The 25183-nt window shown below is 42.2% G+C and overlaps 2 protein-coding genes across 2 annotated transcripts; both read left to right on the top strand.

Annotated features, from left to right (window-relative positions):
- The first annotated feature begins 12220 nt into the window (after positions 1 to 12220).
- ctsc (cathepsin C) lies at positions 12221 to 17698 on the top strand. Its single transcript, XM_084019458.1, has 8 exons — positions 12221 to 12556; positions 12814 to 12959; positions 13537 to 13691; positions 14126 to 14281; positions 14544 to 14662; positions 15686 to 15817; positions 16074 to 16306; positions 16988 to 17698. Exons 1-8 carry the CDS (start codon positions 12397 to 12399, stop codon positions 17252 to 17254), a joined length of 1368 nt encoding a protein of 455 aa, XP_083875584.1. The 5' UTR covers positions 12221 to 12396; the 3' UTR covers positions 17255 to 17698.
- A 677-nt stretch (positions 17699 to 18375) lies between these two features.
- rab38a (RAB38a, member RAS oncogene family) lies at positions 18376 to 24149 on the top strand. The gene is made up of 3 exons (XM_084019211.1): positions 18376 to 18663; positions 21334 to 21614; positions 23843 to 24149. The coding sequence occupies exons 1-3, from the start codon at positions 18462 to 18464 to the stop codon at positions 23996 to 23998; spliced, it is 639 nt and encodes a 212-aa protein (XP_083875337.1). The 5' UTR covers positions 18376 to 18461; the 3' UTR covers positions 23999 to 24149.
- The last annotated feature ends 1034 nt before the right edge of the window (positions 24150 to 25183 follow it).

Here is a 25183-nt window from a genome sequence, read left to right as displayed (position 1 = left end):
TTCTCTATGGACAACAGAGGCTATCAAGGGCACACACACACACACACATATATATACACACACGTAGGAGTGAGCACACACAAACAACAAATAAATAAATAAATACAATGTAAGGGAAGAACACTGTAAATATATGAGCGGTTATGGATTTTTCTTTGGTGATAAAATCCAACATGCTTCTGACTAAAGTGCATTGTGTTAACATACCGGACTGTATGTGACTCCGAAGAGCATCTTTTCTTTCCTTCCGCTCTCCAATCTGTCCCCTCTACATAGCTTTCTTTTCTCCCGTCCCACTACGTCTCGCTGCTTTCTTTCATCATGTCAGTATTTCAGTATTTTCTACTCTTCCAGTTTGTTTTTCTTCAGAAGTTTGAATGTATATTTTCTACATGATTCCTGAAGCAGTTGGGACCAAACCTTTTGTACCTCGCTGTCTGTGATGAGGGAGAGGGAGAAGGAGAGAGGGGGGGGGGGGGATGTCAAGACCAGGCCTTGTTTTACTACGAGCATCCTAGTCATTAAATCTTGTTCAGGGGTGTTTGACATTTGACCAAGCATAAACTAAGACTCAGCTGAATCCCAGGCATGGCATTTTCTCTGTGTTACTCTGTTCTTTGAATGGGAATCACCTCTTTATGTTAGTGGCCACTGATTGATACATTCAAGTTTCTACCAGGGTCATCTGTCGCACAGGCCTTTTTTTTATCTTCTCCACTCATTTCAGACAAAGAGGGGCAGAACAACAAAAGAAGTTCATATTGAACTGACACACAGGAGACTGGCAATATTGATCTTCTTGTCTCGCGCTCAGAAAGGGAGCAAATCAGTCAATTGCTGAAATGTCAATTTGTTGCCTTGTTGTTGAACTAAGGTCTGGCCTCGTGGGACTAATCCCAAATGTCATTCTTCCTGGATTGGAAAAAATGTTGTGGTTGAACGCAGTCAAAGCGGTAATCACATATTCTATCAAACATATTTAGCAATACTAGTTTAAACATCATTACCAATTGCAAATTTTGAATTCGGTCATTACTGTCTGTGTAGATGGGTAAACAAACCTGATAAAAAACTGAAAATTGGATTTGTAAGCTTAATGCCTTTAAATGTGTATTGTACTTGCCGACATTGAATTTGTGAGTATCCAGAGTAGTCCTGGGATATGAATTGTGCCGATGAATGGATTCTCTAAGATGCTTGTGAGAAATGGGGCCCTGGCTTTGTGACAGCTCCCTCCACAGAGGAAAAACCCTCAGCAAAGTCAAGACAGAAGGTTGTGATACACAACAAAAACCATTTGTAGACATTTTATACGAGGATTGTTATCGACAACAAAGAGGTGGATTCGTTTATCCGACTTAAGTCAAGATAATTGGACTGATGATCAAAAGAAAAATCAGTACTTCATTATGTTTCCTTTGTATTATTGTTCTTCATGATCTCTCTGTTTTCTGCTTACTGATGCAGATGCAGTCCATGGTCTGATTTCTCCTCGTGAGTATATAGTATCTCTGCTCTACAGTAGCCAGCAAGAACAAACTCAGACAAAAGGGATTCTGTAAATAATAAGGGCATGCACAGGCAGTTTGGTTTTGTTTCCAATGAAAGTACATTTATTTACATATCAACAAATGTGAACAAAAAAGAAAAAAAAAGAGATGTTTTTGAACTATGTTATAACATCATACAGTACCAATATGTGTTACGACTACAAAAACTGTGTTGCTACTTTGAATGTGAGTGACCATTCCTATTCAAATGTCTTGTAATTCTACAATATAATAATAATTAATATGAATATGATTATTGTGCCAAAGGGGTTAGGGAGGGTCTGGCTTACTAGTTGTGGGTAAATAAGTGGTTTCATAAAAAAAAAGAAGAAAAAAAGTAAATGTAAAACTGTTTCTATTGTTTTGAATATTTTCTATATAAATATTCCACATTTTCCAGTGTAAAAGCAATATTATCCATACGTTTACAAGGTGCACATCTGAAGGGTTTCTGAAATCATGAACATTGTTTTAGATTGTAGCTCTTTTTCACCCTGCTATAATCACTGATTGACAATTCAGCAAGGAAGATGGCACTTTTCTCCATGTAATGAGAGGAACACATTTGACTCATTTCTAGTAACAAAGAAGGTGCGATTCCCTATTTTTTGAGTGTTATCTTCTCACTTTGGGCCTGTAGTTCCATGGTTTTTCCCACTGTGTCCGCAGTGTGTTCAGTGTCTGATCTAAACTTTTGGTTAGTTGGAGTCCAGTCTGCTGATGACACAGCTGCTGTGTGAGATAGTTAAGAAGATGACTTGTGTGTGCCATAGTTGCAACTCTTTTGAAAGAGTTTTAAAGAAATGTGCCAGTTAATTAAGATGGTCTGGGCTCCTCAAAGGAGCTACAGTATGTTGCTACAACTCAAAACTATAAATGTCTTCTTGAATACCAAATGGAGAAAAAGACAAAGCAGAGTACGCAGAGTCAACATCTGAGAGGGTACCAAAACAGAAAATAGCATGAAACGAGAACCGCCGGTCATAATTGTTGACCTAATTGTTTCCTGTCTGCGCATCATTACCTCTGCATCTACTCGCCTAATTTTAATAACCGGGGGCCCCGACCTGTTGTCAGAAAACAACGCAGCGCTGTTGCGGCGATGGAATCGGAGGAGGAGTTGTTTTGTGTTGCTGCCGTCACTGAGCGCATTTAAAACATGCTGAGAGTGTAACAGGGAGCTTGGGCTGTGTGTTATCAGCCCCCATGGGTGAGGCTCCACAGTCGTGTGCTACCTCTGCGGGATCGGTGCCGTCTTATTCTCTTTAAGGGCTCAGTTCTCTGACGTCATCTTATATCACCATCGGGTTGTCATTAAAAAGAGATAAAGGTTTGGGGGCGGGTTGTATTGCAGGTATTGACATAAACTCACAGGGAGATAGAGATGAATCTGTCACATAGCATTTTGACAAAAATTCAATTTCAGGCCCTGTTGCATTCGAATCCAATCTCTTTAGCTTTCTGGGGGATTTTTTTTTTACACCCTGTGAACTTCCTGACATGTTTCATGACAAATGGGTCGTAATTGTCCCTGCATGGAAATGAAAGAAGGACTTTTTTGCTTTCTGTGCTAATACCATCGCATCGCATTTTACCTCAAGGGTAAAAAAAAAAGAGAAAAGCTACCACTCATATTAAGCTGGGGAGATCTCAGTTATAGTCATATTCTAGCCAAAACACGGTGGTGATGACGATGAGTACAATCTTATGCTCACCAGGAAGATGATCTCCTGATGATGTCCACCCGAATGCCATTATTTTGTAAATGCACTCTAAAGAATTGGATTGATAATCCCTGCGCTCAAAAATACTTTTAATCCAGACATGCTCATCTGCTGATCAGGGAGGGAAAAAAGACACAAGGTCATTTGTTATATACTTTGTGAATGAAAATCTAAAACCAGTCGTAGCTCAGAGCCAGATGTACGTTATCATGGGGCTGCTTCACTTGTTTCCGCCAGGTTTGAACTGCATTTTTTCTTTAGCAAGCCTTAGTTTCAGGGTGGAATATGTCATTTATCTTCGGGTTATGGAAATAAGTATGCGTCGGCAGATTGGTGATGTAGCGATGAGAGATGCTGTGGTGATGAAGCGGTCTCTCCCACTGCCCTGTGTGTCTACGTTTACTGTGTAAACGTCGGGGCAGGCTGGGTGAAGTTTGTTTCATCAGTCCACTGACACAAGCCCTCTTGTAATCGTTATACATGACGCGGCATGATGAACAAATCACTTCTTACCTTTTTAAGAGGTAGGGAGAAATGAGTGAGATGCTTATGTGAAAGAACAAATGTGCTGCTGTAAACGACACTCTGGGAGGGGCCGACTAGGGCCGGGGATTGAAGTTCATGCATACTTTGAAGCTGAGATCAACCAGCCTTCCCTTTATTTACCAAGCAGTAAGTCCCTTCACAATCATATTCATTCTTGCACACTAATCAAAAGAAATCGACGACTATAGCGATAAAATCCTAATAATCCACATCCCTTTGATTTAGAGCTTCATGCTATAAAGAAATGTTTTTTTTTCAGAGTGAGGAATATTTTGTGATGGCAAAAGAAAACCCCCAGTAAAGCCAGGAAACTTTGATTCAGAAAGCGATATGGATGATTGTGAAATGTTACACCGCCCTGCTGTTGAGATTGTCTTCTGGGGCTGACGGCTAGTTGTCTTAAAAATCACCAACAGTATTTTTGTATGTTTGTCCGAAGCTGTTGATTTGAATGTTGCTTTTTATAAATGATTAAAGGGACATGTGTGTTTTAATACGTGGTTGTTTCCTCAGCCAATAGAGTCAAATGATTTAAGGAAGTCGGTGTCGGTTATATAGTAGAGAGAAGGTTGTTTGATAAGACATTCGGTTTGTGTTTATATTGATTAGAAGTAAAGGAGGAGTTTGTGTATGTATTTATTTGGCTTCAGAATTTTTGAGAAATAACTTATAAAGCAGTGTGTGTGTGTGTGTGTGCGTCTCTAGGCCATTATAGTTTTGCATACAGAGCAGGCAGAATTTACAGTATTGTGTATTGGTGGTTTGTGAGATATATTTAATTATAGGCAGATGTTTCTATTTATAAGAGAATTAAACCAAACGGAGCTGTGATATTACACCATGTAACACAGAGGTATCCTTGCAGGGCGCGATGGGGGAAACACTGATGTGGGTGATTTATTTGAAAAGTCAAAGAAGCTGCGTACTTTTTGTATTCTTCATAGATCATCCTGTTCGGGTTACTGCTGTGGACACAAACAAAGATCCTCATTTCCACCCCCTGCTTTAAATTCTGAGGAGATTCTATTTTCAGTAGAGCGTCAGAGATATCAATAAGGAGATGAATGTTTCCTAGAAGTGATGTTTACATTCCCACTGCTTACTTGAGGTAAACAAGATGATAATGTTTCATTACCGACTTCAGTTCGTGTGACATTTTAGGAGCTTGTAATCAAACGTGCATGTTTTGTGTTTTCCAGGAACACCGAGGTGAACGATCTTAGCTGAGAACAAATTTCCCTTATTCTCTGCAGCTCATCTGCATATCAATTAGAGCGCTGTGTTGTGTTTCAATCTATTTGCAACGCAGGTTTATCGAAACCGTAATTCAAGCGAGCTCACTGGAGCCTCTAGTCCGGGCTTCATTCCGATAAAAAAGAAAACAGTGATGGGTTACCGTAAACACAATTAAAGGGAAATGCAATTAGCCGGATTCCCTATAATGAGTATGTAGAATGCAATACTTTTTTTGTCTACATTAATTTAAATGTATTCAAGCGCTCCAGGCAGAAAATCACTATTGCTTTAATGAAATTTCTGATTGATGTATACTCGTTATTTATTTAGAAATAACCACAAAGTCGTGTTTGAATTGCAGCGTATCCCCACTCCAGTGCTCTTTTTATCCTGGCATTGTTAACACAAGCTCCTCCACTCGATGCCAACTTCCTCTTGTCTTTTTTATTTCAAGTGCTTCTGCAGATTTAGCTCGGGGTGGATAAACACTACAGAATGTGATTAAACTGGAGTTGCGTCTACACGACCTTCTGCAGTGAAAAGTTCCAATTCAAGATGCTATATAAGCTGTTTAACATTTAGTAATTGTAATAAAGCTCAAATTCATTATCTGCTAAAGGAAGGCGTGTAGTGCATATCCACCCTCCGGGACATTTGATAGCAAATCACTTTGAATGAACATTACTTTTTTTAAGCTTTGTTTGTTTTTGTTGCTGTTTTCCCCTCTCTGATGTTCAGAACTGTAGAATGTAATTGGATGCTTTGTATTGGTGTTATAATGGAAAACGGTTTTATATTTGGCTATTTGATTGTCTATTTAATATTTTCACTCAGCTTTGTGAACTGTGAGAATATACTGTATGGTTTCTAGGTGTTTGGAAAATACAGTATGTTTCTAAGGGGGGTTGATGATGGGGTGACGCCCGCTTCTGGCAGAATTTACGTTCGATCGCGGCCTTTAACCATAAATTAGCTTTAGATTAGCCTCGGCCATTACAAAGGGACATGTTTTCACTCCGACGACGGTTTGATGCCGAAATTAATTGCTTCAGATCATGCTGGGATCCAAACTGGATACCACATTTGTTTTGACACCGGGCCTCATTTGCAGGCTTTTTAGAGGCTCCCAACAGACCTGGCAGCGAGAACAAGAGCGGCGCTGGCCAGAGTTCTTCTCATCTCCCAATTAATGAATCTTTATCTCCTCGCTCCAAATTGGCCCTCGGCGCCGCCTGTGAAGGCATCTCTCTGGGCTCGTCTGTGACCATTGGGAACCGTCGAGAGAATGCAGAGTGGGCAGTGTTAGCGAGACGCTTTTGTTTAGGACACCTGAAAATTTGTAGTAGGGAGCATTTTAGACTAAACATAGAATAAGCAATAAATAGCACATTTATCATTGTACGATTAAAGTATTCGCCAATGATTCCCCTTAACCTTCAACTCTGGAACAATTGTAGGTTCAGCATGTTAGCATTGCCAGGCTGGGAGTGCAGATGCATCATTGGGATCTGAGAAGAACCAAAAGCATCCACATACCAGGATGTAACTCTGTGATTCTGTAACCGTGTTGGCTAAGGGAAGACAAAGAAACGCCGCGCTACCACAGCACTTCGGCATTTTTCAACGTTTTCCATAGTTTGACTCATTGCAGCCGAACGCCCACGCGCTGAGCACCAAGAAAGAGCGAGAGTAGCCTTCTTTAAATGGAAAAAAGGTCACAGGGCATTCATTAACTCTGACTTTCTTGCTTTTTATGATATATGGTTCTCTTCATGTTTTTTCTCTTTTCTTTTTCTTACTGTCGGCGTGACCACCATGCAGCAGTGCTGTGGAGTCAGACAGGAGATGGGATTATGGTGGGGGGGGTATACAGACAAGGACAGGGTTTTTCTTTTTGATTATTTTTTTTTATTTTTGCCGTTGATAAATCATTGTGTAAGTGTACTTAAAAGTACCTTTGAATCATTATTGAAATCATTATTAAAAAAACTATAATTGACCTACTTGTGTTTTTCAGTCTTTTTAGTCAATCGTTATAAGAAAATAACAAAAAAATGTATAGCAACCTTGTGAAGATGCAGTATACAGAACCACCAGTCAAATCATCTTTGATCCTGGGACAAAACATCTGGCCAGGTAATCTATACACATCATAACTAAACCACACTGTATATAAATATATGTACCAAACAGGATTGTTGAATAGGAATTAATTAAAAGAGTCAATGCAACATGAATACTGCAATTCATACTGCATTCATCATATTTATTAGTTATTAGAGATGCACAGATTTTGACTGTCAAATTATTTATCAATAATTATTATCACATCATCATGTGTGTGTGTGTGTGTGTGTGTGTGTGTGTGTGTGTGTATATATATATATATATATTTATAGAGAGAGAGAGAGAGAGGTCATACATTCCCTGTGCCCCATTGGCTTTAATTTCATTCTGCACCTGTTTTATTGACCAGGATAAATGAACTCAGCAGACTGTGAGTCTCCGGCCTGCACGTCCAGTCAGTGGGAGCTGCGCTGCTCGACCGCACCATGACAGCTCCTGTGATAATCGCTTCCTCCTCCTCCCATCTTCTTCCGTATAGCAGTGACACAGCAGCCAGCATGACTATAAACGACCCCAAAAGCATTTCATTTAACTGAAGCCATGCAGGTCGAAGACAATGAAATTACCCTGCCCTTTTTCTTTTATTGTGTCTCCCCATCTCCTCGTTGTCCCCCTCTTTTATTTCCCTCTGTCACCAACCTTTTCTTTCTCTTTCTCTCACTCTCAGTTCGGAAAAATGGCTCTGTCCAAAATGAAATCTTCAAATTGTTGCAAATGACCCGCAATTCAAGTAAATGGAAAGGATGAGGCAACGAGTAAACGGCTGGAATACAAAAAAACAAAAGAGGAAAAAATCCAAGGCGAGAAGGTAGAATTTATTTATTTTTATTACAATTTAGGCAATGCATGTTCACACATATTCATCAGCCCCACTCAGTCATTGATGGGTTTATTCAAGTATTGCATCAATACTTAATTCGGTCATCTCCTGTGGGATGCTCACGTGTGTGTGTGTGTGTGTGTGTTATTCTCTCGAGGAATACGTATTGATTTAATGCTCAATGATAACCAGAGTCGCCTCTGTGTCTATAAATACCCAGTTTCAATGTTTTAATTGCGACAACCTCTAAACATTTCATAGGTAGCATCATTAATTACTAAAATAAAGTGCATCTAAAGTAAAAGCACTTTTACCCTTTCTGTACTGCTGTTCCCAGTTCACACTGACAAGTTAATTAGGTTGTGTATCGTTAAACTAACTTCTTGGGAACTAATCAATAATATTGACGCTGCACTTAAAACAAGAGAGGAAATCAGTGAAAGACTATAAACGATCCTGGTAGAAATAAAAAATCCGCTTTGCAATATTCCCTTGTCGTGGAAAGATGTTAAAACATTCCAATAACAGTAAAAGATCAATTTTGATTAACTTATTTCAGTATTGAACATTTTACTACAATCAATGATTTGCATAAATGAAATGCTTCAGCTGGCATGTTTTCAAAATGTGTTAAACTCTCATTGTGCCTGATTCTAAAATAAACATTAAGACCCAGAGGTTTAAATTCTGATGCATTAAAACACATCTGTCAGATATGATATTACACCAGAGCCCCTAAATCAATAAAATCAGAAAATCAGTGAGTCCTTCCTATTGCTACATTTGTAGCAGGATATTTTGCATGGCGTTAAAAAAAATAAATAAAAGAAAACAACCATGTAGTCGAGTGAGTAAACCTCATACAGCAGCATACATGCAGTCACTGTAATCATCAGTGTTATTTCTTCCTGTGTTCATGGCGTGTTGTGGGCTCAGCCTGGTCGGTGGGCCCTATATAAAGTGTGTGTGTGGGCAAGGTGTCGTGGCAGCATGTGGTTAACAGTGAGAGTCAGACGGTGCATGCATGTGCGTGCACTTATATATATATATTTGCTGTGCATATATATATAGCAATCATGTGTGGGCACGTACATCCTGTATGTACGAAGAAGGTGAAAGCGTTTCATTCCACAGCACCGGCGCTGTGCTGTGTAGGTGTTTGCGTATGGCTGAGGTAACTCACCGTGAAGTCACTCCAGAGGAGCTAATTTATATGTGAAGGATGTAACATTAACACCAAGGGCCCGAGTGACCAACCCCACTCTGTGATGAAGTGGCTCCACCCACACTTCCCGACTTCAATGTGGGCAACAGAGCACAATAAAAAGGGAACGGAAACATGATTGAACGGCTAAAAAAAAGACATGATTAGTTGTCATGCAACTTTATGCAAAAGTACTGAATATTCTGTAGTTTAAGCCTTTCAGCTGTTTTGCCGTCTTTTGTTACTGTCTCATCGATGTGTTTGTGACAATTTTTCGATGAGGAGGAATTGTTGGAGGCTGTGATATATATATATATATATTTTTTTATTTTTTTTTAATTTTTTTTACATTTTTATGACATTTTATCGACCAAATGGAAAATCAATGAATCAAGGAAAATAATTGAATAGGCGTGTAAACAGGACATGCTGTGACGACACAAGTCTGAATTGTGGAGAGGAGAGAAACCAAAAGGGCATGACAGAAGAAGAGAGCATGTGATGGAGAGAGAGAGAGAGAGAGAGAGAGAGAGAGAGAGAGAGAGAGAGAGAGAGAGAGAGAGAGAGAGAGAGAGAGACGTGCAGGCAGTGAAGAAATCTGCGGGTGCCAATAACGCAGAACTGAAAGTCACTTGAGTTTTAATTTCCTGCCAGTGGAAGCGAGAACAATATCAAGATTTAAACACGAGTTTCAATGAGTCACTCTTAGAGGGAGCTCAGTGGGCTCAGGCTGTTAACATTCATAACATCATCCCTCCGTCTCCCTGCTCCTCTATTTTGTGTTATCGCAGAGGCACACACAGTCACGTAAAGGCAACGGCATACACATAGTGCCCACACTAATGCACACACACACACACACACACACACACACACACACACACACACACACACACACACACACACACACACACACACACACACACACACACACACACAGTGTAATAGCACTAATGAAACTGCATGACTAATACCTCTTCAGTCCCTTCTTCAGATGAGTGCTTATTATGGTCTGTCAAGGAGATGAGTCAGTCTATGTCATGGTTACTATGGTGATCAAAGCCTCCGGCACTTTTCTTAAGTGCCCGCTGGCAAAAATACAGCTCTTTAACCCCTTTAACTACGACCTATCAGGATGCAGTGACATACACGCTCACACACACACACACACGCTCACACACACTCCCTGATGTCCCTCAGGAAACACGTTAAAAGCAAATTCCTGCACAGAGATCATTAGAATAACATTAGATTATAAAGTAGCAAAAAAAATGGAACAAAGAAAAGCGTACAAACAAGATGCCATTGTCCTATTGACACCAACTAATGGAGACAGTCACTTTCCAGGCTCAATCTGTTCATACACTCAGCCTCAGGTCACCTCTGTGTGAGCCGCTCCATGTGCAGGGCAATTTGCACCGCCGCCAGCAACCGACGCAATGTCATTAGTCTTTCTGGCTCATCACACAAAGCATCGCATGTGGATGTTTGGTCCATGGCTTTGTTACCAATACAGATGTTTTTAACCAAACTTTTAAAAACTAAACTGTGGAGTCAAACAACTTGATTTTCACAAACCCTGCCATGCCTGTGTGCCATCATAAAACAGCCGATTATGAAGTGGTGTGAATAGCTAAAATAACAAATAATATTGTCATTAGTGAAAGGTGTGTTGTCGCTGTAATTTAATTGACCAAACAGCAGTTATACAGTTACATTTGGGGGGAAAGGGCTCTGCTGTTTGAGGGAGCCCTCAAAGATTCTGAGGATTATGGTTTAGAGAGCTAATCCCACTTCGTAAACACATACATCTAAAGTAAAATCAACTATACCAAATATAGGCGACAGTAAGGAGGAGGTTGGGTGGTCGAGAATGCTGTGGCAGCGTTGGCATGAGCGTACGCATCAGGGGTCTCATTTATAAAACTTGCGTATTCACGAAACGGGGCTGGAAACGTGTGTACGCCACTTTTCACGCAAAGGTTGTGATCTATAAAAAACAAATTGATGGGAAAGTCTGCGTACCTGTAAGCAAACTGAGCCATGCGTACGCATAGACGGAGTGGGGAACTGAATCGGATTGTAGAAAGTAAATATGGGAAGAACTATTATAGTTTTGATGACGCTGTGTTTTTTGCTTTTTTTCTGGCCCGTCACCATGATTCACCGCACCGAGAAATATTGCATGCCGGCTCATGAATATACGGATCAGCATGCATGAGGTGCTTTGCGTTGGCCATTATGGTTAAAATGGGCGTGTACAGGGTGGGACAAGAGGTGGATTCAGGTTCGCACACTTGTAGGTGATCTGAGATTTATAAAAGGAACATTGCGTACAGAGGTGTGTGTTCGCACAATTTTATAAATCAGATTTTTTTTTTTTTTGGCTTTTGGGCGAACGTAGTAAGGATCCTACCACAGTTTTATAAATGATACCCCAGAGTAACAGTGATAAATCAAGATTATTAAAAAAAAAGGCTACATACTACTTATTTTTTTATGCTATGACAAATGCATGTTTTTGCTAATACCCTATTCTACCTAAATACAATCATAATTAGCTGAAAAAAGAAAGAAAAAACATGCTGAGATGTGCTGTGATTGAATTACACAAACGTTTTTCCCACTCATTTTCTTCCGTATCTACTGCGCATGCTCCAAACTGGCGGGTCATATGACAAGGAAAACGAAACCAAAAAGTGAAGGACAGACACAGGGCGAGAGCTATGCTTGTGTGTGTTTCCTTGTTTGACCGGAAGACTGTCGAAATCACGATAAGCGTCATTTAGCGAGCTGAGAGATACAGCACATTATTTGAATATACTATATTTGAATAATACACTTACTTAGGCTGAGTGTTGAAATTACTTTTAAGGAAGCAACGTAAAGTCTAGAACATTAGCTAGCCAGCTAGCGTTATACAGCTGGCTACCTGTGCGCATGCGCGTTGTGCTGTGTTGTTACTGTCGGGCTTTTCAGCTACTTATCTTGACCGTAGAAGTGTGTCTTTGTAAAAGTTTGCATAAAAAACAGCTAGTGGAATGTGTTAACGGAGACGTTACACGGGACAGGTGGTGCGGGAAGAGCAGCAGGGCCACACGTTTCCCTTAGACGCAGATTCGGCTGCGTAGTTTTGAGATTGTGCGTGTGGTCGTGTGTTTAAGCAGCGAAGCGAAGCCGTGCGTGAAGATGAGACTGGGCGGCGTGCTAGCGTGTGTGTTCCTGCTGTGGGTCGAAGGTTCCCGGGGCGACACACCGGCCAACTGCACCTACGAGGACCTGCAGGGGACATGGGTGTTCCAGGTGTCCAAAGGGGGACACGACAAAACCGTCAACTGCTCGGCCGAAGGTAAAGCCCCCCTCCTCGGCATTAAACTGCTCACACAAAGGGGACAAGTAGCGGTTTCGCAATATTGAAAATCAGGTGACAAGTTGGTGCATGTGGAACCTTCCCTTCCTCTTTGTGTAACGTTTACTTTGCTTCGTGTACAAACTTGTTTTTTTTTTAGCTAAGATTGTGATTGATAAATAAAAGTTATAAAAAAAAGATTGAGGTGATTGTGAATTAAACTAACACCTAGTATGTGGTATGTTGTTCCTCCTCAGCTACAGGCGAGAGCACGGTGACCGTGACCCTGGAGAGACTGTCTGTAGCCACAGATGAGCTGGGGAACACCGGCTTCTTCACCCTCATCTACAACCAGGGCTTCGAAGTGGTCATAAATGGCTACAAATGGTTTGCCTTCTTCAAGGTAAAAGCTGCAGCATCGGGTGGTCATTTAAGCGTTTAATCACCGTAATCCTGCAAAAACAGGACTCATTTCCTATGTGGTCATGTTTTCTCTGTGACTCTTAATATCCTTATTTTATTATTGCTTCCTTGACTGACCCCAGCTGATTGGAAACTTAATGTCCTCAAAGTTCAACACTCCCTGACATTTAAGGTTTAGTTTCACTGTCACTCAATTTCCTGTCCCCATATCTGGTTTGACGCTATCTGGAAAATATGCATATCTGCGGTATGCCTAACACGGGCTGAAGTCGGTTGGATGTACGCACCATTTCAAAGCCGCTTTATGACTTTAAGATCAATCTTTGAGTCATGTGATTATTCTCGTCACTCACATGACACTGAGTTGAGAGAAGAGTCATAGCCCATCTGACTTCAAACTGGTTCAGCTTCCCCATTTTCTAAATGAGACTCTCAAACGTATAACTCACTGTCTGTCTGAATACGGTCCTGGACATAGCTTGCCTTGTGTGAAACAAGTGTTCTGGTATTTATAACATGACTAAATTGTGTTTTGATGATTCTCACCACACTTGCAGTACACTGAAGAAGGCCAGGAGGTGACCAGCTACTGTGACCAGACCATGCCAGGGTGGGTCCACGATGTCCTGGGACACAACTGGGCCTGCTTTGTGGGGAAGAAGGTGAAATCGGTACCTGCCCAAATCAATTACAAACCAGTACTCAGCAGCAGGTGTGTGTGTTTTTTGTTTTTTTTATGGCTCAAACTGCAAAGTGGAGAAACCACAAGCTAATGAGCGTGACATCAGTGGCACATGGGGAGAGTCTGTCTGTCTTGGTGGTGTTAATGATCCTCCCCCTCAGTGCACTGTGCAGTTCTGACTTATCTGCTTTAATCTGCACTTTTATTTCCTCCTTCCTGGAGTGTCTCTCTCTCTCTCTCTCTCTCTCTCTCTCTCTCTCTCTCTCTCTCTCTCTCTCTCTCTCTCTCTCTCCCCTTCCAGTGTGAAATGTGAATGAATATATATTCATTTATGTATCAGTAACTTTATTAGCAGAGTTAAACTAACAGAAGTTGTAATGCAGAACTTATTGCAGCACTACAGTTTAGGTGAGGTGTGTGCAGTTTTGTAACAACACCCTCTTGTGTCCGTATTCACCCTCCAGGCTGCTCCAGAAGCCCTACAAACACAACATGGACTTCATCGATTCCATCAACGCTGTTCAGAAATTGTGGAAGGCCGCACCCTACCCGGCCCATGAGATGTACACTCTGAAAGAGCTGCACTTCCGCGCAGGGGGGCCCGCCTCCCGTATCCCCGTGTGAGTTTTAATTGCCTTCCCATACTATACCGCGGAGGAAGAGCATTTGTGAATTGAGGTATTTTCGGTTTTGCAATAAAATTGATTGTAATTTCTGAATTGGCTTTGTCGGAGCTTTAGAGGAGCACTTGAACGCAGCATGTGTTCACGGGTTTTTGTGCATCAGCGAATGCCACTCAAATTTGTTGTCTGACCCTAAAGCTAATTCTACTCCTATGTTGAAATTCCCTCATGATTCACATGTTCTTTATTTTGACTTTAGACGTGTTCCCCCTACGCCTATGACAGCCAGTGTAGCCAAGATGGCGGCAGCTCTACCCGAGCACTGGGACTGGAGGAACGTGGACGGCGTCAACTTCCTCAGCCCCGTACGAAACCAAGGTGACCTTCCATTCCTGTCCTGCAGAACCCTTGAAGCTTAGTATTTTGTATTGAATGCCGACTCATTCAAGAGATGACGCAGGTGTGTTATACCCACACACCATACACAGACGACGGCGTACATTACACAGCTGTCGGTAAGGGCACACACTGAACAGCAGGTCGCCAGCTACGTCGCTTCAACTCTTGGCCGGGTCTTCTTTCTGCTCTCCTCCTGTGTTTCTGCACAGCCTAGTGTGTGTGAGTGGAAAGATTACGTGTGCTGAGTAGTTTGAGTGTCTGAGAGGGCCTTTGTGGGGCTGGGTTTAATGATCTGGAGAGGGCTGGAGAGTTTCAATAGAAGCCCTCTAAGCCACTGTAAAGTGCTGCGCAGCTTATTTTCTGCCGAAATGTTTCCAAGTCAATTCCGTAGGTTGCATTTCGGTTGAAAATGATTTTGATTAAGCATAAATTGCTCTGCCCTCTCCTTCACATGAATAAGCTTTAATTTGACACAATGCCACCTGCATCTCGCCTCGAAAGTCCCCGCTGGGTGGGGAAGCTCTAAACGTTCGTGAGCTGTGGGTCAAACATGGCGAACCTTTCATCTCTCATCTCGGTAACTCCCCACGTCATGTAGTGTAAAATCCACATCCAGCACAGTGTTCCCTCTAGCGCAGGATCTGTAATTTAAATAGCTGTAACACCTTATTAGTCTGAAGAGACTTAAGTCTTGGACCCAAATGAAATCTGTTCTCACCGCCACCCTGACTTGAGTCATTATCACAATTAAACCTCCCTGTAAATCCCCGCGGCCTCCGTTCTCGACACTCATTTGTTTCTGCAGAGTGTTTCATTAAGAACCCGGTGTCTCACACTATTGATGGTAGCGAGCGGCTTTAATCAGCGTATCCGTCTCTGCGCCTCGCCCCGCTATGATGCAATGCAACTAATGCGGATCAGCTGATGGGGCAGGAGCACAGTTAGTGCTGACGGGTGCAATGCATTCTCCAACAAATGTAAATCTCTGCTGTTTGGTTTCAGAGTCGTGTGGAAGCTGCTACTCCTTCGCTACCATGGGGATGCTGGAAGCTCGCGTTCGAATCCTCACCAACAACACGGAGACTCCCATCTTCAGCCCGCAACAAGTGGTCTCCTGTTCTAAATACTCTCAAGGTAAAAGCAACTCTTAATCCTTAATCAGTTAGGAAATGTACACGTGTGTTGAGTTGGAATACTCGTATTGTGATACATGATGTTCATGGGAAAGTGTAGCACTGTCCTACCTTCTAAGTGCCCTGATTGGTGCACTAATTATTTTCTGAGACTTCTGCTGAAAGCCTAATAATATGTTTGTCTTGGACCATAAAAGAAAATGTCACCCAGTAAGAAAGTCAAGAAAACGTCTTGAGATATTTCCTCCCTTTTCTAGGTTGTGATGGTGGGTTCCCGTACCTGATTGGGAAGTACATACAGGATTTCGGGATCGTGGACGAGTCGTGCTTTCCGTATGTCGGAACGGACACCCCATGTGGCATTCCTCAAAACTGCGGCCGCGTTTACACGGCGGACTACAACTACGTCGGCGGGTTTTACGGCGGCTGCAGTGAGATGGCCATGATGTTGGAACTGGTGAAGAACGGCCCCGTGGGAGTGGCCTTCGAGGTACACTCCGTGTTTCCTGACAGCTATTCCAGCTATATCCATGCAGTATATGTTTGATAAAACAACACAATGTTCTCTGCAGGATTCCACTTTCACTCGAGGCCACTTCTTTCACACGTTCACATCGTGTTGTTAAAGCAACACCAAGGAAAATATTTTAATATTCATGCCTTCTATTGTGTGGATAATAAAACCGTTGGCTTCTACTTCACACTGGGTAACTTACAACTAACTTTTGGGCTAAAAATGTTTCTCCGATGTTGGTGGACTATAAAACACTGCTGTGCAGTTTATCTGTTCAAGATATCATTCGGCGGCTACTTTTTTGTAAAACTTTTAAGCTTTGCTTATTTGTCTTACTTGTCTTGGAAACGTAGTAGTTTCAGTAGTAGTCACTCAATTCCCCATTTCTAGTAGTATATTGTAGTAATATGCTAATACTCTGGTACAGGTTTAACTTCTCTTATGCCAAACTACAGATGAGCGACCAAAATACAAAGCGTTTTCCTGTTCATTTTGTGATTTAGTGGAAAAATCTGTCCGTAAATGTAACCTTCTTTTGCTTTTAACAACATGTTTTCTTCATTTCTACCTTTCTAAGTCTCTGCAGACCCTCCTGCTTCATAGGTATGGATGGTTTTATACAAAGTGGAAAAATAAATAATCCCTATCCTTCCACAGGTCTACCCTGACTTCATGCACTACAAGGAAGGCATCTACCACCACACAGGCCTCGGAGACCCCTTCAATCCCTTCGAGCTCACCAACCACGCCGTGCTGTTGGTGGGGTACGGCCGCTGCCACAAGACCGGACAGAAGTACTGGATCGTCAAGAACAGCTGGAGCGACAGTTGGGGCGAGGGCGGCTTCTTCCGAATCCGCCGCGGCAGCAACGAGTGTGCCATCGAGAGCATCGCGGTCGAGGCCACCCCCATCCCCAAACTGTAGACGCTGAAACCAAAGTATTGACAGTGTTTGTTGCTTTAATTTTTAAAAATGCCTCTTGATTTCAATGGTCACCGATTAGCTGCCAATGAACGCTTTCATATCGAGCTGTAACTGCCAATACAAACTACCGAAGTGTATCGGTGTATACTGTGACAAATCTATGATTTGTAGGGAACTGTGTGTGTTTGCTTGCCAGGTGCAGGGCCGTGATTCGTTCTCTCAGGGAAGCAACAGTGAGGACTTGTGATACATAACGTCCTTGCATCAAATTGAAACCTTGACTGCCATGCTCGTCTCTCCGTTTGAGCGAGTCCCCCTGCGGAGCATTTTAAAGGGATTTCATACTCTAAGAAAAGGGATGCGACCGACTTGAATGCCTTTTATTCTGATTTGCACTGTTTGTTACATTTTACATTTGACAGAATAAAAGCATATTGAAATGGCTTTGTTTTAGTGTGATTTAGTGGGTATAAAAAATAAACATAATTTGAAATCCTTCTTTCTGGGATGATTGTTTTAGTTGGAGCAAAAAGTCAGGACTCAAAACGATACAAACACAAATGCACAATGAGGTTACAACAAATTTAAGGAGGTCAAAATCATGACTTAACTGCTTCATTTTTACACTTGGGATAAATTTGCCTTCAAGGCTTCCTGCCAGAAATCTACTTTGGGTTTATGCAACAAACCTTTGTTTGGTTTGGGAACAAGATCATGGTTTGGATTAAGATAAACCCTTTCTGGCAAACTTCACCCAAGTGTGTCATTCAATCCACTTCATGTGGGACTAAGTACATTTATTAGGCACTTGTACAGTTTCCATTTAATTCTTATGCTTCCCTTAAGTGATGTAAAAATAAATAAAAAAACTTTCATTGTTAACTTGTAGTTTATAAAAGAGTGTATCCACTACATTGGTTGTTTCAAATCCACTCCCAGGCATCTCCCCTGCGTGCGTCACGAGGTCCAGACGTCTGTTCCATGTCCCTCTGTGGTCCAGGGCGTTCTCTCTCTCTCTCTCTCTCTCTCTCTCTCTCTCTCTCTCTCTCTCTCTCTCTCTCTCTCTCTCTCTCTCTCTCTCTCTGCCGCTCCACTCATTCCCAGCTCCTCAGCTCTCCGCGCGCCGTCCCGTGCGTCTCCCCCTTTCATCCCGCGGGCCTCTCCATTCCGGTGGATTCATGCTCAGCTCTCGCCCTCCTCGGTCGCCATGCAGAACAACCACAACAAGGAGCATCTCTACAAGATCCTCGTCATAGGGGACCTCGGGGTCGGCAAGACCAGCATCATCAAGCGGTATGTCCACCACAACTTCAGCCCCAACTACCGAGCCACCATCGGGGTGGACTTCGCGCTCAAAGTCCTCAACTGGGACCAGGAGACGGTGCGTCTGCAGCTGTGGGACATCGCAGGTACGGACCAACTTTTACGCACACATGAACAAAAAGTTATTATGGAAAATTATTTCTGTGACTTTATTTCCTTTTACTAAAAGTTTTTGTAAATGAGCCAAAGCCAAGGAAAATGGTTGATTTCATTATTTATGTATTTATTTTATGGGACACACTGGTCAATAATCGATGGATATTAGTATATAAGTTAATACACTTTAAAAAAGAAAAAAAAAGTAGTTGAAAATGGAATATGCTTGGGTAACAATTAAATTAGCTTCAGGCTACATTTGAAAATTCACAGTGGCAAGCTGTAGTCATGGGGGAATTATGTTCATAATTATTATGTGTGGCTGTTTTTCTTTCTTTCTTTGTCCAGTGTCACATGATTGAATGAATCTGTTTCACAATCAATGTGGCGGAAAATCACTTTTTCCATCCTTAATGTTTGTAAATTTTAAGTTAGAGAGCAAACTTTCCAAACAATATTGATAATTTATCAGAGGTCTGCTGCTCGAATGGGAAATATAGATTTAGGAAAGGCAACGAGTCGTTTCAAGTCAAGTATGGAGGCCGGAGAGAAAATGACAATTTTAGACAGTTTGAGGTTGGTGATAAAAAGAATGTGCATGAGACCATTTGGTCCCAGTGGTTATTGAATCATTTCGGTAGGAGGATGATCAGGTTATCTGGGGTTAATTTTCCTCATGTGCACCAGCTGACCAGTTGCCATTACTCACTTCAAATCACAACGCATTTCTGTAATTACATGTTACTCTTATTTACACTCACGAGCAACACACACAAACCCGGAGAAGTTAGACAACAGAATCTTTCCCTGAAACCGAGATCACGATTATTACATATATTTTATTGATATTAAACCAACAAAATATTTGTAACCTTCAATCTCTCATGAACAAATTAAAGCTGCTTCATTCTGTGATTTAGTGTCCTGGTGGCATCTAAGAAGTCTTACCATTCACTCAGTATGGAACAGTAAATCTGTCTTGCCACTGGTGGCAACTCTCGTCTGCACTCTGCTGAATTGTGTCATCAAGAATACTTAGTGTACGTTATTGTTTTTTACTCTATATTGTGTGTTTTTATTTGCATTCAGATATGACTCGCCCACGCAGACCTGGAGACTCCTGCACTCCTTTGGAGAATAAAATAGAGAGTATTTGCTGTGAAATATCTTTTTTTTCTCAGTCAGTATTTAAATGCTTTGATCGCCCTGGGCGACCACGGATGCATTAAAGCCATACAGACCTAAAGGCTACTGCAGTCTCATCTCACATGAGTGTCGGCTGAGGTTTCAGAAGAATCCTCTGACCTGCTGCTCTCTCCCCTCCTGTGCGCCCTCTCCAGTAAGCAGTCATGTGTCTCCGACTCATGTGAGGGAGATTTGAGGCCCAATCGCTTGTATACAGAAAGCTTTTATTGTGAACTATTAGAGAGGGTAGCAAACTGCTATAGGTCCATATACAGTATGCTCCTCACGCTCACTTTGAAGTCATGGGAGCCGTGAGGTGGGGGTCGATTGTCGGTTATATTTTTGGATCATCAGGGACACCATTGTGTAAAATAAACACACTGGTTTCAAAGCAAAATACAAAAGATCAAATGTCCTAAAATAAGTTTGCACATTTTACTTCACCCAGCAGTGCTGGGTGTGTTTGGGGATTTGATGATGGAATGAAGTTTTCTCATGCCACAGATGTAATAAATCACATGCTTTCCCCCCAAGACAAATAACAACTTCAACCGTTCTATTTTTGACTTCCATTCATTTTTCTGTGACCAGAGCTGACGGGGTTGACATGGCCGGTTGCACGGGCATATAGCATGAAGTCGTGAGGCTGATTTATGAGCTTTTTTTTAATGCTCGGCTCATTTGAAGGCCGTCATAAACTGTTGAAATAACGTAGATATGCATATTGAGCTGTGTAATGATATGATGCAAGGTTGTGATATAGTTGGGAGACACACCCTCCTCTGCAGGGGAGCAGGTGAATAGCAATGTTCCTACAGGGGCCTCGACACAGCAGCATAGAAATGAAGTGGTTTCTTAAGGATGAGCTGAGGTCTGTGGTTCAGCCCACAGTGGGAACTTTTCTGTTATTAGTGATCTATCCAGACGTTGGATGGGAAAAGTCACTGTGGATTCAGCATTCTTACAGAGCTTATCAAATTAATTTTACCCTCAGGAATTTCTTCACAGTCTACAGGAAGGTGCACACACACACACACACACACACACACACACACACACACACACACACACACACACACACACACACACACACACACACACATAAAAGAAGACTCCTCTCCCATCCTGCCTCTACGTCTACAACTTATCTCTCTTTCTGCAGATCTTTTAACAGGAGAAAAGCATGCATGTCACTTTGTGTGTGTGTGTGTGTTTTGTCAGGAATGCTTGCATGGTAGCACATATGAGACAGGAGTGTGATCAAATGAATCAATCGGATGATTCATGCCACTGTGTCTTTTTGCTACCGAGGTGACACGCCATCATTCACAGCTTTGTTTTTTCACGTAGCTGATCTCCATATAATCAAGAAAGTACGACATGTTTTTTTTACACTATCTGATAACCGTGCTGTGTGTGTGTGTGTGTGTGTGTGTGTGTGTGTGTGTGTGTCCTTGCCTGCGTGTGTCTTCTAGGCCAGGAGAGGTTTGGCAACATGACCCGCGTCTACTACCGCGAGGCCATGGGCGCCTTCATCGTGTTCGACGTCACGAGGCCCGCCTCCTTCGAGGCCATCACCAAATGGAAGGAGGACTTGGATTCCAAACTGACACTTGCCAACGGGAAACATGTAGCCACTGTGCTGTTGGCTAATAAATGTGACCAGGGCCGGGACGCGCTGACCAATAACGGAATAAAGATGGAGCAGTTCTGCCAGGAGAACGGCTTTGTGGGATGGTTCGAGACGTCCGCGAAGGTGAGAAAGACGGGACGCATAAATGCAAAAGTGTTGGTGTCCTTCCACAGCATTGTGTTGCTGTGGATACAAAGAGTACCCTTCAACAGCAGCTTGAAATCCTTTCAAAGTGCTGAGTTTCACACACTCTCAGTCCTCTCAGTATTCGCGTCAGCCGATGAGCGGTGCTGAGCCTCACAGAAACCAGTTATTTCAGGTCAGCTTCACTCGCACTTAGCTTTTCCCATCACGTAGACAGGAAGCCCAGAACAGTCGAGGGAATATATCAGTCCGCTGACAGAGACGTTAAAGGTCTAGTTCAGCATTTCTTTGGGAAATACACTTATTCTCTTCCTTGGCCAGTCAGATGAGAAGATTGATATCACCCTCATGTCTGTTTGTTGAAGCTGGAGCCAGGAGACGGTTAGCTTAGCGTAGCATTGAGAGTGAAACTTCATGCCTTCATCCAAAGGTTAAAAAATAATAATACCAGCACCGCATTACATGAAACCCATACACAGATGAACACAACAGATATAAACATTTGAAGCTTTTGACTAAACTAAAGGAGACTTATTAATGCAGACAGGAATGGAAGAATGTGGAGAGTGAGGATTCACCCTCCTACACACTCACTCACTAACACCAGCAGCTAAATTGGAGCAGGAATCTCAAGGCTGAGTGGCAGGAAACACGAGCAACAAGTCGTTATCTGTACACGTTACAACATTACAGTTGAATTTGACCAGAATGGAAACACTCTGATTTTACTCACGCTGATGGAGGTGCACAAACAGACGATGGAAAGTGCTCTGAGAGAGCCCTTTTATTTGATTAATTATTACTTTGTTTTAAAAAATTAAATTCAAATATGTTAAAAATCCTTTTGGACCACAAACTACCCACTTGTTCCTTGGGTGGTAAACACTTCACACCCTTGAGATGTCCTTCTAAATATCAAACACAGAGGAAATATCAATACCAATAACTACTGCTGTGAAAGAACAACACAGGGGGGGCGGAGATAAATTGAGCTTGATGGTCACACAGTGTGAGCTGGATTGTAAAAACAACTCTACTTAAGTTGCAGAAATGCAGCTCTTTAAATGTTTAAATGAAATTAAATGCAGTAGCCCATGAATATTGAGCGGCGTGCATCTTGACGCCTCAAGTGTCGAGCTGAAGGAGTTCATAGAGTCTGGGATATATATCAGGCTGATAGCTGACCACCTGCCAGAAGAATCGTTTCAAACATTTATCTTAAGCAACGCTGTTCTGCCTGCATCACATATTAATAAGACAGTGTGTATTCTCTGGTCTTCTCCTTGTGTGAACCCTGCTTTACCTCCCAGGGCCATTTATCTAGTTTACTCAGCCTTCAGTTGTGGTCCACGTGGCTCTAACCCTTTGGCGAGGTCTTATGGAGAATGGGTCGCTTTGTGTTTTATTTTGATGGGTATAGGTTTCTGATCACAGACAGGACAGGTTTCCCAGGATTTTCTCCGAGCTCTATAACGTTGGCTGCGATCATTTCATAAATGGGGATCCTGGGGGCCACGTTGTGTAAGAAGCATGATTGCAATTATTCCAGACCGTTGTTGCATGTCGTGTCCTTCTCTGAAGCCTGGTTCCTATCTGGGTCCAATTAAGACCGAATTCATTCATAATAAGTTTCCACCGGGGCAAAAAGCAACAAACTCATAAAGATGGTACGGCAAATTTACAACATGCAGCGAATAGAATAGACCGAGCAGCAGTTCAGGCATTTATTTCTGTCAGGCAAAAAAAAAAAAAGAGTTGTTGTTGTTTAAAAACATTACATCATTTTTATTTTGTTGACACAGCTTTCATTCTCTCTCAAATCAAAGATACTCAGCTCTCACAGAAAACACAGCCTTTAACATTATTCAGGCCCTTAAGTTGATTTTAATGAGGCACCGACCATTGATTAATGTATCATTATATTTAATGTGGGTTTGACTATGAACCTCTATTATATGTGTTATTGTCTGCAAGTGCATGTAAGGTGCTATATGTCATTTTGGATACCTTCTGTATTTCTTACACAATAATGGCCCATCCATCCCCTCAGTTTAGTGGCGGTCCATTTGGGTCTCACACGTCTTTTTCTTGTTTTATTCCATTCGTTAAGATGTTTGTACTCATCGATTTCTCTCTCTTCTTCCCCACCTTTTAAACTCCCATCTCACCTTCTATGTGGTCTGTCAACCTTCTCCCTCTCTTTTCAGGAAAACATCAACATCGATGAAGCGGCTAACTGCTTGGTGAAACACATCATTGCCAGTGAGAATGATTTGCTCCAATCAGAAGTCCCGGACACCATCACCCCCCAGTTAGAGAACGACAAAGGCGGGACATGCTCCTCCTGCTTCAGGTCCCAGTAACAGCCCCCCCCCCCCCCCCCCCCCCCGACTGGGTTAGACTGTGGGATGTCCTGTTTATGTTTTATGTTTTTAAGGGAGAAGTACCTGCTGGCTGTTTTTAGGAAGCATATATGGGTGCCAAGTCTTTTCCTGTCTGGTTTCTCAGGTGGGGATGGGGACGGTGTGTGTGTGTGTATATGTGTGTGTGTGTGTGTGTGTGTGTGTGGGGGGGGGGGGGGGGGGGGGGGTAGTGGATGACAGACAGGCAGCTGGCTCAAAAACATGGAGACAGAAAGAGAGAAATAGACATGGATGCAGCTGTGTGCGCTTGTCAAAGGCAAGGTCACGCTCTGGGCGACTTCAAGTCTTGACACTTTGGTTACCATGGAGACACATTTAATGAACCCATGCACAGAAAGATTGCAGCAAATCACAGTATTGTGTGTAAAGATCCGTGGAGGTGATCTCTTCAGCTTCTCTCTCTTTCTCCCTCCTTCCCTTTCCATCTCTGGCTTCGAGTTTGTCTCTTCTTTCTCCTCTTTTTCCATCATTATCCTCCCGATATCCAAAGTAATTCAGTCCCCCACTAACGCCACAACCACATTACTCACTGTGGTTCCTTTACATCTCATCTTCATGAGCTCATTTTTCACGGCACCGCCTTTCCTTGCTTTCCATCATCTGCCGGCGCCAATAATGTATAGCAGTTTATATTGATGTAATTAAAGTGCCTTTTCTAAACCATTTTATTTAATGTCTTCAATAGGTATATTCACTACAATAAAGTCTATTAAATTAAATAAAGTCTAATATTTGTAATATTTGTAATTATGGAATATGGAATATATATATATATATATATATATACACACAGTATAATGAGTATCCAGTTTTCAACTTGCTCTCATGAATAAACCATTGCTTTACTGACCTCTTTCTGGATGTGATTTACATTATAATTTGGACACCCAGGTGATTTCAATACCTCTGGCTGATTGGACCAGCAGTTGTAAAGGTGCTACTAGTCCCGCCCCTACAGGTGCAACACATTCTTAACAGGAGAGTGCAGGAGGTGTGAGTTAAACCCAGTTTGTACACGCTCACACGGCCCAGAGACGAGTTGTATGCAGGCAACGGAGAGGAAGACGAGCTTATTTTCTCAGTAAATGGAAATGTTTTGCAACCGGGAGCTCCACAGCCAATAAG

Source organism: Eutrigla gurnardus (genome assembly GCF_963514095.1).
Source record: "Eutrigla gurnardus genome assembly, chromosome: 10".
Taxonomy (NCBI): domain Eukaryota; kingdom Metazoa; phylum Chordata; class Actinopteri; order Perciformes; family Triglidae; genus Eutrigla; species Eutrigla gurnardus.
This window is presented reverse-complemented; position numbering and strand designations above follow the sequence as displayed.